We start from the raw sequence: 21,421 nt of genomic DNA, 5'->3' as shown, positions 1-21,421 counted from the left end.
AGAAGCAGTGCATCAGTCATTTTGATGCGATATTTACTGACTGTAGCATGTTCAGACTGGATTCCTTGGTGAAGTACTGGATTCCTTGGTGAAGTACTGGATTCCTTGGTGAAGTACTGGATTCCTTGGTGAAGTATTTTGTTGTTCTTCCAATCAGTGCAATCAGTCTGTGGAAACTATACCTCTGTATCTTCCAGATAACTCCAGCAAGTTTTAAAAGAAGGAGCACACAGTATGTTTGTTGTGCTAGCTCCCTCACTCAACATCTCCTGCACCATCTAAGTCAGAGATGGCGAACCTTTTGGGTCTGGAGTGTCAAAAGTTCCTGGCACAAAATAATTCAGTGCACTTCACATGAGCAACTAAGGCAAAAGCAATGTCTTTGGTAACTTGGGTGTTGGTGATTGCTGGCGTGTCACCCAAAACGTCTTGGCATGTTTCACCTTTGACATGCGTGTCATAGGTTCGCCATCACTGATCTATGTACATAGCTTCATGCACTCCCTCCATTTAAAAGGATAACTTCCCATCCTTTTATACAACTGGTGCCTTCGGTGTGTTCAAGGCACAGCTCTGCAAGCATCCTATACAGGAAGACAGGTCTCACTTTGGAAGCAACCTCTCTTACACGCAACATATCTGGGGTACAACCTACACTGGTATTTTCCCTTAATATGAACACTCCACCCCCACAACCCTATCCTGGCCATGTGCTGCAAAGTCCACATATGATTGCTTTCCTCACAGATTCCGTCTTCCTTTGTATGAACAGGGTCAAAGGATGCAAAGTGTCCTGATCATGGACCTTGTTTTTTTATTTTTCTGGGGAAAATACCAGGAAAAGCAAAATCGAAACTGCTTAAGTATTTGGAGAACATGGGATTTTCATGGAATTTGGCATTTTAGGTCAACACACTCATTCGCCACACCCTGCACTTCTTTCCACATTTACTACTTATAATACTGACATCTTAAGTTATTGAGTGTTCTGTACACAGAATGTGGTTTCATTTTGTATATATTGGGATCTCTCTCTCTCTTTTCCTCATTTATACACCATGTGGTATATCAAGCAATGAGCAACTTTCAGCACTCATTGTTTCTGTAGCAGTTTTACAGTTTTACAGGCTCAGGTTGCACTACACACACACTTGTATGCACACACTCACACCTAGGGCCAATTTAGAGTGTCCAATCAACCTACTGCTTGTCTTTGTTATGTGGGAGGAAACTGGAGCTCCCACAGGAAACCCATGTGAACGCAGGGAGGGCATGCAGATTCCAGACAGAAGGCACCCCAGCGGAGAATTGAAACAAAGAACCTCTTGCTGGGAGGCAAAAACACTAACCGCTACACTAATGCACTGCCAGATATATTGGGATACACTAGAAAATTACAATGAAATCAAGATAAAGACTGGAAAACAAATGTTTTTTTTTTTACTTACCATAACAATAGAGCCATGCTGTCTTCTTCCATCCTCTTCATGTAAAGGGTCTTCAGATCCAATTGGATCCAACATCGGCCACTCTATACACATTTGGATGCAAGGCTCAGGCTCCTTCTCATACCCATAGCTCCCTCCATCACTGATTTACCTCAGATCGAATTTACCCACTTACTACAATAAAAGCATACATACAAACACATAGGAAACTCATATCTATATAAATTCATATGTATAACTATATCTGGAATACAGACTATAGCTCTAACATGACAAGGTTCTGGTGAAATCAGTGCAGTCAAACCAAAGCTAAAGGAGACAAAAACATTGGCGGAGGGAGGGAGGGAGGGTGAGAGAGAGAATGTTGAGGAGGATGGAAGAAGACAACCTAGATCTATCAATATGGTATGTACATAATTTTCTTATCTGATGTTGTCTCTTCTGTACATTCTCAGCTGTTAGGACACTGCCCACAGCTACTAAAATCCTTGGGTGGTCTCATGAAAGGCTATTACTGAAGATGGCTGAACCAAAGGATGCTCTAGTCATAGACTGCACGTCCAACATGTAGTGAGATATAAAGGTATGGACACTGTGACAAGTGGCTCCTGCATAAATGTCATCAATAAGTACCCTTAAAATGTGCTGCAGAAGTAGCAAATGCCCTCACAGAATGAGCTTTGGGATTGCCAGGCAAACACTTCTCCTTCTATACATGAGAAATGCAATCAGATAGACATCAATAGTCTTTTTCCAAATATGACTTAAAACACAAAAAGTTGGTCAGTCTTTCTAATAGATTTAGTACGGTGTAACTAGAACTTGAGTTGTCGATGCATATCCAACAAGTATAAAGTAGAGTTGTGTAAAATCTTACCATCACAGTCTATGTCCTTCACTTCACTGTTGCAGTATTCTTTACAATAGGGATTCCCTGTCAAGGGTGGCCCGACATCTGGCCAGTATACCAAAGCCTTTAGTTTGCTTTAAGGAATGATGTATGTCACATGTATGCTCCTTGTGTAGTGTAGGGCATTAAGGTAATGTCCAGCCATACCAACTTCACAAATAACAGCTCAGTAGGAATGCCAATCCAAAGAAAAGAGGGAAAATCAGTAAATCCAGAAGAGAAATGGGCCAAGGGGCAAAGGGAGAGGGTGAATACTGCAACAGTAAAGAGAAGCACATCTAACGTTATGGTAAGATTTCACACAACTGTACTGTGTCCTTCCATTTCACATTTGCAGTATTCTTTGCATTAGGGAGATTGCCAAAGCTCAGGAAGACACTTGGGAGGAGGAAGGACCAACAGAGCCCTTTAGGAAGCCATGAAGGATGCCCCTAGCATAGCCAACTCTAGCTCTGGGATTCCATTCCATTCAACGTGCTTGGTAAATGTATGCACAGAAGTCTAGGTACCTGCCTCAAGAATACAGTTAGTATCCAAACCCTTGAAAAAAACACCAGAAAAAGCCACAGCTCTAGTAGAATGAGCCTAAACAGAATAAGGGAGGCTCTTACCATGAAAGAAATAAATAACAAAAAGGAATAGCTTTTGAGATCCACAAAGAAATAATTTGCTTGGATACAACTTGATAAATGTATTCCCAGAAGTACAGGTAGGACATAGGATTAAAGGAAACAAAGAGCTGATCATATTTCTCAGTATTCTAAGTCTTATCCAAATAAAATCCAACGTGTGCAGCACCCTCTCACTGGCAGATTGAGAAGAAGGGAAAAAAGTGGACAAAGGAATAGACCAATTATGGGACAACTCATTCACCACCTTGGGCATAATAGAAGGATTTGTATACAAAGACACCCTATCCTTATAAAAAAAAACAAAAAGGAGGAGAAGCCATAAGGTCTTGAAGCTCAAACACCCATCTGGCAGAAGTAAAGGCTAACAAAAGTAAAGACGTCCAAGGTCAATGTTGTAAGGAAGCTTAAGCTGCAGGCTCAAAAAGAGCCAGAGTCAATTTTTTCAAAACAAAATTAAGATCCCAGGGAGGAAGAACAGGCTTCCTGGAAGGCCTAATATGAAGGACGCCTTTAAGGAATTGTTGAACCTCAATTCTAGAAGGTAAAGGAGCTTTTCTCCCTTGGCCTCCACTGAAAATGGGTTTCTTACCCAGTCAGACTTTCCCGGTAACCAAATGTCAAATAAATAAAGGAGGAGATAAAGGCAGACAAGCAGAGATGGCTGATAAATGGGCCTTAACAAAAGAATAAGCCAACCAGCACTGAGCAATTCACACAGATAAGACAGAACCAAAGGAATATCCACAGAAAGTGGATCCAGGTTTCTAGAAAGACACCAAATAGAAAACCTCCTCCATTTGGATAAAGAGGATTTCCTAGTACTGGATTTCCTGGCCTCCTGCAGGACCCAAAGTACAGCCTCAGAAAAAAGGTGTCTATGTGCAATTAAAATCCTATCACCCACAGTGTCACATGAAGAATGGATAGGTAGGGATGGATGAGAGATCCCTTGTCTTTTGTGAGTAGGTCCACCCTGTGAGGTAACTTATGATGACTGCCCTTGGCTAAATGCAGAAGAGGGAATGAACGCTGTCTTTGCCAAGAGGGAGTCATCAACACAATTTTGGGAGCATCCTGTTGAATTTTGAACAGGACTTTTTGAATGAGGGAAGGGTTGGTAATGCATAAAGAAACATCCCCTTCCAAGAAAAAGATAGGGCATCCAACTTCCAAACCAGAGGACCTGGAACTCTGGCACAAAATACAGGAAACTGTCTGTTCAGAGGGGTGCAAACCAATCTATTTGAGGAGTACCCCACTGATGGACAATGTCCAGAAACACATCCCTGGGAAGTAACCTTTGTGGGATTGAGTTAAGGACCTGCTCAAAGTCTGCCACAATGTTTTCATCTGAGGGAATGTAAACTGGCTGAAGGGTCAATTGATACTGGACAGCAAGATCCCACACCAGGAGTGCCAACCAGCAAAGAAGACACAATCTTGTTCCCCATTTGTTTATATACCACATCACTCTGACATTGTCTGTAAATACCTTGAGAGATCCTTGGGGGAAAAAAGAGGATGAAATGCCTGAAGCACCAACAGAAGAGCTCTCATCTCTTTGACATTGATGTGCTCTTTCTGTTGAACAGGCGACCACACCCCCTGCATGTTTAGTGAGCCAAAAGCTGCTCTGCATCCCATGACTGAAGCATCTGTGAACAGCTCCCAGGAGGCGAAGAGGGGGATGAAAAGGGAGCCCTGGACTTACAGACAACTGCTGGATCCACCAGTGAAGTTCCTCCTTGAGACAAGGTAGAAAAGGAACTGCAAGTTCTAGAGGATGCGCATGTTGAAGCCAAAATGACTTCAGAAACCAGCAATGGTGAACCCATGAATCCCAGAGCTCTCAGAAACTTCCTAGCTGTAATAGAGGCCAGAGAAAAAAAATACTATGAAAGAAGGAAATGAGTGTCAAGGCCTTGGAAGGAGGCAGGCATGTCAGCATAGGCACTGTCTGAACCCTGCACTCCAGAAAAACATGGTCCAAAGAAGGAGTCAGAAAATAACTTTTGAAGGTTATCCTAAACCCAGGCTCTGCAGAAGGGAAATGGCAAAATGAAGATTCTGCAACAGGATCTCTGGAGAAGATACCTGAAACAGGAGGTCATCCAAGTTAGGAAATACTTGAATCCCCTGAATCCTGCAAGAAGCAATCACAGGAGGGAGGCATTTTGTGAATACCCTTGGGGCAGTAGAAAGGCCAAAAGGCAAAGCAGAGAACTGAAAATGCCAAGAAGCAACTGAGAAACATAAAAACTTACTGAAAAGGGGATGGACTGGAATATGGAGATAAGTATCCTTGAGATCCACAGACACCATGTAAACCTGAGGAAGCAAAAGTGGGACCTTGAACTTTACTTAGACCTTGAAAGTCTGAAGGGACAACATTCGACAGGAGGGCATTTTCATAAAAGTGTTTAGATGAGAGAGGTCTAGAACATGTCTCCAAGTACCCTCTTTTCTGGGTACTACAAACATCCTGGAGTAAAAACCCCTCCCCCTTTGGAACACAGGCACTTCTTGAATAGTACCCTGAGTCAAAAGGTCTCAAAGCACCTCTGAAAAGGAGAGTTACTACTGAGGGGGCCGAGGAATACCCATAAAAGGGGCAAGGGATTTTCAAACCATGAAATACCCCTGATGAATAATGGACAGGACCCAGGAATCCTGTGTAATCTGTAGCCAAACAGGAAGACAGAGAGAGATGAAGAGAAAGAGTAAAGTGGCTGGAAAGAATAGGATAGTCAGACAGCACCTGGTTTATCTGGAAAAGAAGACTTCTGAGGCATTGAAGTCTGAGCAGCCTTAGCAAAAGGAGCCCGCTTGCCTCCCTTAACAGGAGGAAGACATCACCTGCGAACAAAGGCTGACGTACTGGGGTAGTCCCTCTGAAATTTAGGTACAGGAGAAACAATCACATGTTTAAGTTCCAGTTAAGCCTTGCCCTTACCCTGAAGGTACTTAAACATATCAACAGCAGCTTTGCCAAACAAGGGTTTATTATGAAGAGAGGCATCCATCAACGTAGCCTTAATATCATCAGGCAAAAGTTGAAGCTGAAGACAAGAATATCTCCTCATCACTGACCCAAAAGCAGCAGTCCCAGAGGAAGCATCTGCTGCATCATAACTACACTTGATGGAATGACGAGCCACCTGGGAGGAAGTCCTTAACAGGGAAAGGGAAATGTTTTACCCTCAAAGTTTGGAAGATCAGAAATAACGTGACAAGCCCAGAACAGCAGAGCCAACAAGTACCTGGACATATGGGTCTGATAATTAACAGCCCCAAAAACCAAGGTAGCAGAGGTGTAAACCTTCTTGCCTAGCCTTTCCATGGTCCTTCTATCTTTATCAAAGGACAGTAACTTGCGAGAAGGAAGCAATTGAGAGGAATTGTCAGAAGCTACACACACCACCAAGTTGTCAGCAGAAGGACACTTGTACAAAAATCTGAAGTCCTGAGGCCCCCTATAAAATCTATCGGGTTTCTTGCAGCAGGGGGCTAAGAGTCTGGAGCCTTAGAAGCAATGGAAAATGCATCCAAGGCAGTCAACATAGGAGGAACAGCAGAAGGTTTAGGAGAATCCATCTACAGCAACTCATAGTATCTTTTATGTTCCTCAAAGACCTGAGCACAACCCCATTTAAATAATTTATCATCCTGGAGATTGTGTCCTCAAAAGAAATGTCTTCACAGGGAGTATCAGGACTGGCAGATTCCTCTTCCTCTGATTCATAGTCCAAAAGTAGAAGGAATCTGAGAAGAGTAAGCAAGGAATTCCTCATCTGAATCCAGCTCCTCCTCAAAGGAATCCTGTTCCTTGGGTCATTTTAGGGGTGTAGAGGACCGGGGGGGGGGGCTGGAACTGAAACTGCCAGAGGTGGTTTCAATGCCATCAAAGCACTAAACAAAACCTGAGTGAAGACCCGCCATTCACTCTGTGGATTCTTAGCAGCAGGAGAAATATATTTAGTCTTTTGTTTTTTCTTCAATGGTACATCCGCCTTATAAAATTTGGAAGGCTCTGACCCAGGACGGCATTCAATGATGGTAATAGACACTTTTTCTCTAACTAATATTTGATGAACACCCCTAGGTCCCTCAGAAATAATCAGCTGTGGTTCCCCCTGAGTGTCCAATATGGATATCTGCAAAGCCTCCTCAGACTGAAAGTCGGATCCCTGGCGACCTCAAACCCAGTCATGGCAGAGGAATCTAACAACAAAGCCAGGCGAACCTCTGGGCATTCACTCGCTTAAAGAGACATGTCCGGTGGAGGCTGAACAGTAGAAGATTCTGGCCTAGGCTTTTTGGCCTTCTTCTTCACTGACGGCTATCCCTTAGAGTGGAAAGTGCCCTCCAATGTGTCTTTCACAAGAAGCTTAAGACACTAATTTTCAAGATAAACACCAGAGAAGATAGTCTACTACAAAGGGTTTTAGGTACAAAAGCCTGACAAATGGAATAGGATGTATGGTTGTCAGAGGCACCTAAGCAATAAAAACACTGGTCGTGGCAGTCTTTATGGGGAATCTGTCTCCTTTCTTGGTTGACATGAAACCCCACAAGCAACAATAAAAAAGGATAACAACAGCACTAAGGAAGATGAAGTCAGGGAAAGCAGCAGGCTCAGATAAAGTCACAGCAGATATGATAAAGATGCTGGGTGAGATAGGGGAGAAATGGTTCCTGAGGGTACTAATAGCAGTGTGGAGAGAAAGAAGTATCCCAGATGACTGGAGAATAAGCATACTCATGCCAGTGTACAAGAACAAAGGGGACATCCACAATTGTGGCCAGTGCAGAGGCATCAAACTCCTATCACATTGCATGAAAGTTCTGGACAGGGTGATTGATAAATGGATATACAGAGTAGTAGAATGTAAGAAAGGAGATGAGCAGTTTGGATTCAGATCAGGATGCAGCACAACTGACCCAATGTTTGCAATGAGACAGATACTTGAGAAGAAGCTAGAGATGAGGAGAGAGTCCAAATGGTCATTCCTAAACTTGGAGAAAGCATAAGACAAGGTCCCAAGAAAGCTGATCTGGGCAGTACTGTGGTGATGTGAAGTCCCAGAAACATTGGTAGAATCAGTGCAGGCTATGTACAAGGACCCAATGACTCAAGTATGAGCAGTGTTTGGCCTCACAGAGGGGTTCCCAGTGGGTGTGGGTGTACATCAGGGTTCAGCTCTGAGCCCACTGCTGTTCATACTGGTGATGGACTACATTAGCAAACAGGTTGGAGGGGATGGATCAACAAAGATGCTGTATGCAGACGATGTGGCAGTACAGGCAGACTCTGAGCTAGAACTTCAGCAAAGGATAGGAGAATGGAATGCAAATCTGAAGACACATGGGATGAAACTAAGCACAGATAAGACAGTGGTAATGGCAGCAAATTGGGGAAATCAGAAGAAGCTGAGAATAGAGATAGAGGGGAAGATAGTGGAACACGTAAACAGCTTCAAGTATCTGGGAGGCGTAGTTGAGGAGAAAGGTAGTCTGAATAAAGAGGTCAGAGCTAGAATCAGAGGGGCTCCAGCCAACTGGCATAGAGTATCAGGTGTAGTCTATGATAGAAGAATGCCAAAGAAGCTGAAAAGTAAGGTGTACAAGACAATGTTGTGACCAGTACTATTGTATGGTACAGAAACATGGGCAGTAAAGGCAGACCAGTTGAAAAAGCTAGAGGTGATGGAACTGAAGTGCCTGAGAAAGGTGACAGGATGCACACTGTGGGACAGACGAAGAAATGAGGACATAAGAGCAGAAGCCAAAGTATCTCCAATTGCAGAAAAGATCAAAGAGAACAGATTACGGTGGTTTGGGCACATGTGCAGAAAAGAAGAAGACAATCTGGTGAGGAAGATGTGGGACAGACAGGAAGAAGGTAAGAGGAAGCAAGTATGTCCAGCAAAGAGGTGGATGGATTGTGTGAAAGAAGATCTGCAACAGTCAGGCATGAGTGTCGAAGAAGGCAGGAGTGTGGCACTGAATCGAGAGAGTTGGCGACAGTTAACAAGATACCCCGACCCCATGTAGAAAAATGGGAAAAAGGGGGCTGATGATGATAAAAAAGAAGATTGACGGGGCACTTATCTGCAATGGCTTGGTGAGCCAGCAATGAAACAAGCATTCAGACCGACGATCAAGTGATGGCGTTTGGACTGGAGGCAAAGAAGTTCTGAGGATGGTACATCTGGACCTCACCTTTATGCCCTACACTATCCAAGGAGCATGCATGTAATGTACCGCGTACCTTTAAGAAACCTAAAGGCTTTGGTATACTGGCCGGATGTCGGGACGCCCTTGGCAGAAGGACCCTAAGCACATCCTAATGTAAAGAATACTGTAACAGTGAAATGGAAAGACATGTATTCTCCTTTACTGGAAAAATGTGAGAAGAAAACAGGGAGATTAATGGACTGATTCAATGTAAGTTTTGAAGCCATCATGGGAGTAAAGAGTGGTTAGTTCTAAGTAAGACCCTGTATTTGTGGAAGATCGAATATGGAGGTTTGCAAGAAATAACTTGAAGTCCTGATATCTTTCAATCAGAGGTAACTGCCACTAGAAAGAAAAAGCATCTTCCAATACAGATATTTCAACTTGAAAAGTGGATTTTGTAAATGACTATGGGAGAATTGTATAATGTCCCAAGAAACATCTCCTAAGGGAGGACAAAGGAGAAAGGCTACCTTAAGAAGACTTTAGATAACTTCAAGAAAGAAATGTGAGTCTGTTTTTCATCCACATTGAAATTTGAAATGGCAATCATTTGAACTTTGATGGTGGAATAACTAGCCCCATCATAAAAAAAGACCCACCAGAAACTAAAATGGCATGAGGAGAAAAGCAGATAAAGGATCTATATGTCTTCTGGTTGCCAGGCTGCTAAACAGAAAATCTCTTCCATTTGTTTCTATATACTTTTCTGAGAGAAGTTTTCTTTAAAGATGTTAGGATATGTAAAACTTGTGATGAAAGCCTAGGCTATATAGCCATCACTGGAACTGAAGAAACCATGCAGTCAAATTGAGGGATGCTATGTCCAGATGAAGCATTCCAGACAGGTGACAGAGAAGGTCTGGAAGGGTCCAGCACCCATTATGAGTATATCAGATGAAGTCAAAGGAAGGGAAACAAAACCTGTTGAGGCCAAAAGGGGGCAATGAGGCTCACTTTCACTTTACACCACAATGCTTTCTGCAGAAACTCTGGTATGAGATGAGATAAGTAGAGGGTATGCATACAGAAGACACGGGGGTCAACTGTGGACAAGATTGTCCTTCAGAGACATTTGCTCCCAGGGTATCACTGCAAATTAACTGCTGTACTTGCTGATGGAGGAAGTGGCAAATAGGTTGCAGCAAGGTTGGCTGAAAACCTGATCTGCAATTGTTTGACTGAAGACCACCTGTGAGGAAGAATGGACCTGCTCAGTTGGTCTGACAGCATACTGAATTTCCCGGACCTCAAGAATAAATGCAAAAAAAATTGTTCAGCTGCTGTGAACAACCGCTCCACATGGACTTACACTCCTTACAGAATCAGGTTAGGTTAAAATAAACACAGCTTAACTGCATAATACTGTCAAGTGACCTCTGTGACTGGCATTATGAGAAATTAGCAAAATAGTACAATGAATAACCAGTGACGAAAATTAAAACAAAATAAACTTAATCTTAGCACTTTGGTCCCTCCACATACAGTGGATATAAAAAGTTTACACATCCCTGTTAAAATGCCAGTTTTTTGTGATATAAAAAAATTAGACCACAATAAATAATTTCAAAACTTTTCCCACCTTTAATGTGACCTATAACCTGTACAGTTCACTTGAAAAAAAACAAATCTGTTAGGGGAAAAAATATAAAAAAAATAAAAAAACGTACAATAAGCTGGTTGCATAAGTGTGCGCACCCTTAAGCTAATACTTTGTTGAAGCACTTTTTGATTTAATTACAGCATTCAGTCTTCTTGGGTAGGAGTCTATCAGCATGGCACATCTTGACTTGGCAATATTTGTCCACTCTTCCTTGCAAAAGCGCTCCAAATCTGTCAGATTGCAAGGGCATCTCTTGTGCACAACCCTGTTCAGGTTACCCCACAGACTGCCTATTGGATTTAGGTCTGGGCTCTGGCAGGGCCATTCCAAAACTTTCAATTTTTTTCTGGTGAAGCCATTCTTCTGTTGATTTGGATGTATGCTTGGGGTTACTGTCGTGTTGAAAGGTGAGATTCCTCTTTATCTTCAGCTTTCTAGCAGACATCTGAAGGTTTTGGGCTAAAAGTGACTGGTATTTGGAGCTGTTCATAATTCCCTCCACCTTGACTAAAGGCCCAGTTCCAGCTGAAGAAAAGCAATCCCAAAGCATGATACTGCCACCGCCATGTTTCACCGTGGGGATGGTGTTCTTCTGGTGATGCGAAGTGTTGTTTTTGCGCCAAACGTACCTTTTGGAATTGTGGCCAAAAAGTTCAACCTTAGTCTCATCAGGCCATAACACATTTTCCCACATGGTTTTGAGAGATTTGATAAACTGTTTTGCAAATTTTAGCTGGGCCTGCATGTTTTTCTGTGTAAGAAAAGGCTTCCGTCTTGCAAACCTACCCCATAGCCCAGACATATGGAGAATACGGGAGATTGTTGTCACATGTAGTACACAACCAGTACTTGTCAGAAATTCCTGCAACTCCTTCAGTGTTGCTGTAGGTCTCTTGGCAGCTTCCCTGACCAGTTTTTGTCTTGTCTTTTCATCACTTTTGGAGAGACGTCCAGTTCTTTGCAACGTCACTGTTGTCCCATATTTTCTCCACTATTTGATGGCTGTCTTCACTGTGTTCCATGGTATATCAAATGCTGTGGAAAGTTTTTTGTACCCTTCTCCTAAATGGTATCTTTCAACGAGAATCCTTTGATGCTTTGTAAGCTCTGTACGAACCATGCCTTTTGCTGTAGCAGGCAACTGAGTAAATGTCAAGAAAATCCTACTAGGGCAGCTGAACTTTATTTGGGGTTAATCAGAGTCTCTTTAATTGATGGCAGCAGACTGAATGCTGTAATTAAATGAAAAGGTGCTTCAACAAACTATTAGTTTAAGGGTGTGCACACTTATGCAACCAGCTTATTATACGTTATTTTTATTTTCTATATTTTTCCCCCTAACAGATTTGTTTGTTTTTCAATTGACCTGTACTGGGTTTAGGTCACATTAAAGGTGGGAAGAGTTCTGAAATGTTTTATTGTGGTCTCATTTTTTTATATCACAAAAACCTGGCATTTTAACAGGGGTGTGTAAAGTTTTTGTATCCACTGTATATCAGGGCATCATCAGAAGTAAAAAAACATTGTGACATCACTTCTTATAAACCTAATGATGCACATCTTCTCTTAAGGGTATACTCATATCACTACAAAACATGCAAAACATACAAAGATATAATTTAATCTAAAAATACCTATCTCACTTATGTAAAACACATACAAAAAAATCTCAAATCTATATACATTTAATTTTAACAGTTCAATTAAAAAGTTATCCTAAAACTGTAAAAAATGGCACTAAGTGAATAAACTTAAGGACTTGAAAACATTATTATTCTTAAATAGTTTAGATTTAAGCCTTAAATTGGGCATAATAGAAACCAAACCATTTAACCCATAAGGACCAGCTGCATTTAACTTGATCTGCCAAGAAAGTTCCCTGACTTAAAACTTATTTAAGAATAAGTTTTAAGTATAAGTTTTGTTGTCCATTTCCTGGGTTCCTGGTTTGCTATTAGAAAGTGGTGGAAGACATCATCCACAGCCAAACCTTCATCACCTCTCAACACATTGGGCAACAGCATGTTTCCCCTTTCCTGATGCAGAAAACTTGGCACGCCTAATGGAAGTGCTGTTAATGACTTTATCAGGTAAGTTTGTTGACAGCTTCCCAATTACTATAGTACAGAACAGAAAATTTATGAAAGAAAAACGTATTTGCTATTGTCATTCTGGCTTTTGGTGTTTACAGTCGGCGCGTTTGATGACTGATACGATCTTGTGTTCATTATACTTCCAATTGCATTTAAAATCAAAGGTGCCATTTTTTCCCCAAGACAAAAAAATGTTATGGGAATTGCACATAAGGAGTTCAACAAGAGTCTGTCCTTGGGCCTCATTTTTGTCTCTTTTAATGTAGGATCAACATGTATAAAAAACTCCTATTATTACAGTATGCTTATAAAGTGACACTAATACGCAGTGCTTACTCCCCAAAATAATTTTCAGTGAAGTGCAGAAAATTTTCAATATAAACTGGATTTCCAAAAACAGACTCATCCTTAATAAAAATGGATAAAATTAATTTACTTCACCTAGTAAAGTAATGAAGCAAACAACACTCCAATATTACTCCACGTTACAACTTGGTTTCTGCTTGACAGAGAGGTGGAAAGCCATCTGAGTGCAAGATCATTACAGCCTAATTGAGTCAGCTGCTGGACTGAGATATTAGTTTACAAGTTCAAATGCTACTGAAAAACTTGCAAATACTACTGTTGCATGTAGGCCTTTGTCTGCACTGCTAGAGATGTTGTTTAGCAGAGTTATGACTACTGGCTGTCATCCATGGCCTGTTCTAAAGCCAGGTTGAGTCTGTGTTAATTTAACAAATTCTGATACGTAGGCTGGTGTTTATTAGTAGTTCCTATGGTTTCCATTGTGATGAGCACTGACCACTCTATGACTAAAAGTCCTCAGTATCATATAAATGACTGAAGTCATGAACATTTGAACTCAATATAAAAAAAAAAAGCATTTTCTTCCCAATATGCCACTACGTCATTACTTATTTTCCCAATGAATATCTTCACATTCCAGACCTCATCTCAATCCAGTATTATTCCGTAACCAGTTGTCCTGACTGTACATTATAAGAAATACCTGCCATCACTACAGATATGCCTGATTCAACAGCACACTGAAAATTTGTCACAATTACATAAATAGTGTAATGTGGAGCTCTTTTAAAAAACATGGAACAGGTAATATTGCTGAGGGGATGCTGGCTCTTTAGCATCTGCCAAGACATTCCACATCCACTTAATAATAATAAAACAAATGGTGAGAGATGGAGGAAGGAGGGCGAGACACATGAGGCCCTTCTACAGGTAAACAATGAATACTCATTATGCTACATGAAAATTTAACTTTACAGTATACTCATGGCTTCGACAATGACATCTGGGATAATGTCATAAGCTTTCCCATAAAGCACAGTATGCATGTTCACTAAACTACGTGAACACATCAGTCTTTGTCACTAACCATGTATTTTCCTCTCTCTCTCTCTTCGTTTCAACATTGCCTAGTGAATCCTGGGTCACCAAAAGTTATTGCAGTTCTCTTTTTAAGAGCATTATTTAATTACCCAGTCCTTTAAATCTTCTAGACACTACATCAAGTGTTCGTCCACAAATCTGACATCCATGCAGCCATTCTTAATTGTAACTCACCTTCCATCTTTCCCCACTGTAAACTTCTTTCTGACAGCTAGGAAACAGGACTGACATACAGCCTCAACTTTTAGTTCATCCACAGAATTGTCCTCTAATCAAAAGCCTCTACAATGGATAGATACTAAAAACAAAATCCATTTCTTTCAATGTACCCCAGTCCGTTCCATGCATCAATGTCAGAAATTAGTAAGTTGTATACCCCATAACTTATGATGCAACTATTCATAAAGCACAATGTACTGCTGAACAAGTACTGCAGGTCTACTACTGGTTCATTCACCTTTCAAACTGTTCTTTTAATGGCACTGATAAAAGTACTACATACTTATTAATAACTGATCGAGAGTCCTGAAAGTTTACAAGGAAGCCATCCAGTAGTGGAACAAACATCTCTCCAACATCAGAAACCACCATCATCTGGGGCTGTGCCAGGTTACTCTTCACATTGTAGAAATGAAGAACTTTGTTGTATGTCACAAATCCGACTCGGATGCCTGAGTTTTCTCCTTCTGTTTGCTCTCCTCTATAAAAAAAGATACAATAGTATCTGATTGCTAATAACATCACATATCATCTCAAAATACAGTACAGCTGAATGAGACACACACCATTACAACAAATGATTGAATCTTCAAGGCAAAAGGTTCCCTTACCTGGGCTGAACCTTAAACAGGTCAGTCTTGACTACAGCTTTACTCTAAAACAGATGTAAACAAAAAATAAAAGTAAAAACAATCTTTTCCATGTCTTCACAGTTATTCATAATTAGTAGGCACTGCGTCTCAAACAGTGTTGGTCTGTAAGTTGCACACAAATAGATATCCCCTGACTGGTTAGCTGCATTGCCACTCACTGCACAACATGGAAAATCAGACAGCTCCCAGAGGAAGTAACTCATTCAAAGTAAGTAAATAAATAAATAAATAACAGTAATAACACACTTTTTTTATCATATCATTTATTTTATAAGAAGACTATCCTTGATGGGTCCTTGGCTCAATATTTGTTTTCTACCAATTAAAACTCAGTATTTTTCAGTAAAATCCCACATCATGGCATCCGTATACCAGTACCAATGTAGGTGATGATATAGCATATTGGCTGCTTATGTGTGCTCATACTAGCTGCCCAAAAATTCATAACATGCTATCAGTAATTATTCTCATACAAAATCAAGAAATCACGCAGATGTGACCCTACATTAACAAGTGAAATTAAAATATATACATAGTTGCCTGACTCATAGACAACTCCAACAGTATTAGCTGGTAGAAAGTCAGGAATGGAGTGCATTCTTGACCCATCAAAAATGGTCATGTCGTACATCAAATGAAATGGTAAGAAAGTATCTGGTTTTCCTAATAAAGTTTCTGTTTTATTTAAAGCCAAAGATCTTCCTTGATAAACCCTTCCTTGGATTGAATCCTAATCAGTAACCAACAGATTTGGAAGGCGATAAAGGATCAAACAAGCACAGAATTCAGATGGCTGTGCCCTGGAGTAATGACTTCCTAAGTGTGGGCCTATTACCCAAGTTACAGCTGAGACAATAAGTCCTGGTGAAATTATGCACAGAGGAAAGAGTGGTCATGATACGTGTCCACAAGCAAGACATTTGGGTTGCATTATCTAACAGATGGAGGAATTCTGAAATGTGGACATTGTATGAGAAAGTGAGAGCAGGGGCCTATGGAAGCTGTCTCCAGGAGGAAGGTGCGTTTTGCCCAACCTACCACTCAGCACAGCAATCCACTCTCCCCATGAAAAAACCTTCAGCCAAGACATCAAGCAGAGCTCCACATCCAAGGAACAAAGGTGAAGGAAGCATAAAGCCAGATTACTATGGACTTGCATTTTTAAAGAGTAAACTGTAAAGGCTACAGAATGTATAAATCATACATGTGAACCCAACACACACACATTTTTTGTTAAAGAATAGAACACTGATGGAGATGCTTTCATTATATTTACCAGTTGCCAATCATCCCAGCTGTATGGAATACTTAGCAAATGTTTACTTCAATCCATACAACGTCATGTTGTGAAGCACATATTATCACAGGGCAGGGAACACACATCCTAACAAGAGTGGATGTCTCATGGTTTTACAATGCTGGGATTCCTTCTTCTAAATAAAAAGCTTTTGTATAGTTACTTATGGCTTGACAAAGTCCAATGTAACTTCTGCTTGAATACAGTTTTGAAATAAAATCTGGTAATTTGAATATGGGATCAGGCTGTTTCCAGTAACAATAGGCACAAATTTTGCAGAGCAAAATTTGAATTAAGAGCAAAAACAATTTTAGTCATATTAATAGGAGCAGGGAGATCTGGCTTCACCAGGTCACACAAAGTGCAGTGGCAGAAGTTCTGTAGCTTCTATACGTTTATCATGAGTTATTATAACTGGGTTCTGTCACAGCCAACCTATTCTTTATATCATCCAGGGTCATGGGAATAATGAAAAGCTCCCAGTAGTTTTTCCCCAGGATACCTTTGTTCATACAAAGTTGTGCAGATTTACATGGAAGGATGCAGCTACATACTGAACCAAATCAAAAGCTATGATAAGACTACAAACTCTCTGTTAGAGAGTTAGCATGGCCTTGCCATGCACCCCACCATTTTGTGGTAGCCTTGGGGATCTGTATAATGAGACATAATATTTTTGCACTCTTTTACATCTTCATACAGCAGATCTGTCAAGAATCTCAGCTATGTCAAGAATCTCAATGGCAACACTCAGACCTGCTTTGAGTTATAGCACAATGGTACTAAATATACAGACCCAACTGATATTGCCAACATCCTGGCAGATAGGTTCAGTGCTAACTTTAACACCCCCTCTCACCTCCTAAAGAACCCATCTCTATACCGGAAGAATGCAAAATTCCTGTAATCATGGCTGCAAAGGTAAAAACCACACTCTCCAAAGCCAAGAACACAGCATCCATGGGACCAGACAACATCCCAGGCTGCTTTCTACACAAACTACAGAATGAACTGGCACCCCACCTAAGTACCATGTTTAATCATAGCCTCACCTCAGGCTTTGTGCCTGCTGAATGGCGCACAGCAACGGTTATCCCACTCCACAAGGGGGGAGCCACCACTGACCCTGGGAACTACCGCCCCATCAGCCTGTCAAGCCTGGTCTGCAAGGCCATGGAACTTATAAACAAAGATATTGGTAATCTCCAAACTCTGGATCCCACCCAGCTCAGGTTTGTAAAAGGCAGATCATGTCTCCTAAACTTGAGAGACTTCTTTGAAGCAGTCAACAAAGCCGTAGACAAGGATAAGGTGGTTCACACAGCCTATCTAGATCTTGCCAAGGGTTTTGACACCATCCCCCACTCTGGAATTATAGATAAACTCACTAAACTAGGTATAAATCCCTATGTCACAAGATGGGTTGCGAACTGGCTCACTGACAGAACCCACACTGTGAAAGTAGCAGACTCCAAATCTGACTTCAGACCAGTGACAAGTGGAGTACCACAGGGTTAAGTCCTGGGTCCTCTCCTGTTTGGCATCTACTTCTCTGAAGTACTGACTAACACAGAAGGTCTTTGGCTAACGAAGTTCGCAGATGACTGCAAACTAGGAGCCATAATCGAAACTCCTAACAATGTGGACATCCTACAAAAGGGCCTCACTGAGACAGATGCCTAGTGTCAAAGCCATGGCCTCAAGCTCAATGCCAAAAAGTGCATTGTCATCCCCTTTGGTAAAAACTCTGTACCCATGAACTACAACATAGGTGGTAGTATACTTAACACTGAAAGTGTGATAAGAGACATTGGGACACAGGTGGACAGTAGTCTCTCCTTTGATAATCACATCACCACAGTAGTCAGGAAATCCTTCTATGTGGCACACCTCATCACAAAAGGTTTCTCATCCAGAAAAAAAGAGGTCATTGTTCCCCTCTACTCATCACTCATTAGACCCATTATAGAGTACAATGCCCCTTTTGGTATGTACCTCACAAGACATTTACAACAACTGAAAAGGCCGCAGAAATACCTCACAAAGAAGATTACTGGCCTCAAACAGATGCCCTATGCAGACCGTCTCAAAAAACTCCAGCTTTACTCCGTTGCATATTGCCTACTCAGAGGTGATCTCTGCTTAACATACAAAGCTATGTCAAACCCAGAGCTGTTGGACATGCTCCACTTAAATCCCAATCCCTCCGAGCTACACGCTCTAGGGACCTAAACCTTGTCACCATATTAAACAGAACATGCCGGAGGAATAGATTCCTGTTCCAGAGACTTCCCATACTCTGGAATAAACTACCTATCTATATCAAACAAAGCTCCTCATTAGCACTCTTCAAGAAAAATCTTGATGATTGGATGGGAAATAGGAAATTCACCCTGGGGATCACCTCTGTGGCTCTGCTCGACAGTGGCACAGGAAAATTATTTTCTTGGGTGGCAAAAGCCAGGGTACCTTTTGGCTGGGCTTGTATAGGCCCCAGGGCCAATAGCCTAATACCTACCTATGAACCTATACAGAGGGAGGAAAAATGGGTAAACAAACAAGCCACTAATTGTCAATACAGTACAGGAACACATTTCCATCCTTAAACTGAAAGTTATTATGCAACTCACACACACTAGGAGGAGGTTACTGCATTATTATTATATCACAAGCTTGTGTGTCTTTGAAGAACCAGAACCTTGAATGGTTCTCTCTCATTCCCCCTGGTCAGAATAGCTCGTTTCCCATACATAAGTCATTGAATGAGTTACCTCTCACTGCAAAACACTCCAATACTACAGCATCAGGACCCCCATATCTCCCAGATAATACTGTTCTATTCAGCTAAGGTGAATATGTTACAGCATTTCATCAAGGCATATAATCTGAAATAGTTTGCATGGATCCAATTAATAGAGACTATGTGTTAGGAAGGGCACTTTTACTTGTGTGGCCAGGAAGTGTCACTGTCTACCTTAAAACTTTTACACATTATTTTCTTGATGAGGCAAAGATGATCAGTATTTAAAGGACTGTAGAGTATGATGCAGGTAATACAAATATCTAGTGGTGAATGTCATTAACTGTTTGTATGTGACATGTTAGAACATTACATTATTGGGAGTAGGGGTAAATGACCACATAAGAAATCACAGTATGTTTTATTTTCTCTTCATTATCAATCACCCACTCTTACCCTCATATGTATCTGCTTTGATGGAAGAATAATCAGTTTCAAAGTCATTATAAAAGGGAAATATCCTACCTGGAACCTCACCTTCTTCAGGTAGATGGACAGTAGAAGAAATTCTTTGGGTAGAAAGTTTCAGTTGCTTACTTCCTCCCACTAACAAAAATACTAAACTTCAACCATGTTTATCTGTGACATGCAAATGCCTTTTGGTTAACAAGAAGTTTAGTTAGGGTGGATGGGAGGGGTGAGGAAGAAGATCACGTTATCTTATGATCACTATTCGCCAGTAGCAAAAATCTAACTACAAAATAGGCAGAGTTTAATTGACAACTCCACTACTGGAAATGATTACTGGATTTGATTTTATGTCAAGAATACCCTCCAATCATGCATACCTATTAATTCACAAAAAGAAAATGGTGTGGGTAAAACAAACCTTTATTTCTTACACTAAAACGAATGCTTCAGCTTTACAGCCTTCTTAAAATTACAAACACAACAACAGAAGGCACATTATATAGGAAAAGTCAGTCTTCCAATAAATGTCTTAACTAATATAAAATTGGAATGCAATTGGTTGTGTCAATAGTTTTCTGCAATCTGATTTGAGTGTCTCACTTCTGGCTAAGAAAAGAAAGTTTCTAAAACAGCTGTACTGCTTCAATGTATGACAAACCACATAACACCAACTACAGAGAGGGCAGCCACACACTTCCAGTGAGATGCTACAGAATGGAATACCCCAACAGAATTACAAACAAACAGATCAAATGAGGCATCCTTCATGAACATTAAGCCATGACAGTGTCTGCGGCAATGGTCATAGATTAAATCAGAATAGAACTGTACAAGTAATAACAGGTAGAAAGTTATCACTTTAAATTTCTATGACTATTCAGTAGCTGAATTAGATGTTTTACAAAGGGCTTTTCTTTACATATGAGGAGAGCCACTTTCAGCAGAGCTATTACTGTCTGAAGTTACATATTAGAAAGAGTCGTCAACAGAGTAAATTAAAGCCTTCCACTTCTCCCTGACATCTTAGCACGAGAATATGTGAAAGTAGGTCTTCTTTATTAATCCAAAAAGGAAATTCTATAACATGTCCCCCCTCTCTCTATATATATATATATATATATATATATATATAGAGAGAGAGAGAGAGAGAAGCTGTTATTACATTGAAGACCAACAATTTTTTCAGTTTTATGAAATATGACAAAACAGGAAGCCTAGTCATCATGGATGATGTTGTTTTCGAAAATAAAATGTTAGATCTCTTAAACAACAGTACTTCAAAACAAATCTACAGGTATTACTACATAAAACATGGCATGTGTTTCTAAACCTAAAATTCCAATGTTCTGTGGTATATCTAAGTTGCACAACGACCCCAGTAATCTACCTTTATGTCCTACAGTGCCAGCTGGGATGCTCAAAACTGAGGGTATGTCTTTACAGTGAGAAAGTATTTAAAAAAAAATAACCAAGAAAACACCCTCTTATATTAGCTATTCCTGAGAGCTTTTAGATAAGTAAAGTGAATAGATATCGGTAATGTTAAGTCTGAACTGTTTCTTGTTACTGCTGACATTTAATCTTTGTATACTTTGATTTCTCAAGAAGTGAGATTAGATAAGTTTTTTTTATCAGTTGTTAGTGCTTTTACAAACAATGAGATTACTGCATTAAACAGCCTTACTGAATTTGTGTTAAGTAACACTTTTTT

The 21,421-nt window shown here is 40.6% G+C and overlaps 1 protein-coding gene across 1 annotated transcript in view; it reads right to left on the bottom strand.

The window, feature by feature from the left end:
* Positions 1–21,421, bottom strand: part of SEC24D (SEC24 homolog D, COPII coat complex component) — an 866,900-nt gene that overhangs the window by 293,246 nt on the left and 552,233 nt on the right. Inside the window, exon 12 of the mRNA XM_044061657.1 lies at positions 14,833–15,030. Coding sequence (XP_043917592.1) covers positions 14,833–15,030 — 198 coding nt within the window. The remainder of the gene's footprint in view (positions 1–14,832; positions 15,031–21,421) is intronic.

The sequence above is a fragment of the Protopterus annectens genome, chromosome 2.part0, assembly GCF_019279795.1.
Source record: "Protopterus annectens isolate FY-2018-M chromosome 2.part0, PAN1.0, whole genome shotgun sequence".
NCBI lineage: Eukaryota > Metazoa > Chordata > Ceratodontiformes > Protopteridae > Protopterus > Protopterus annectens.
This window is presented reverse-complemented; position numbering and strand designations above follow the sequence as displayed.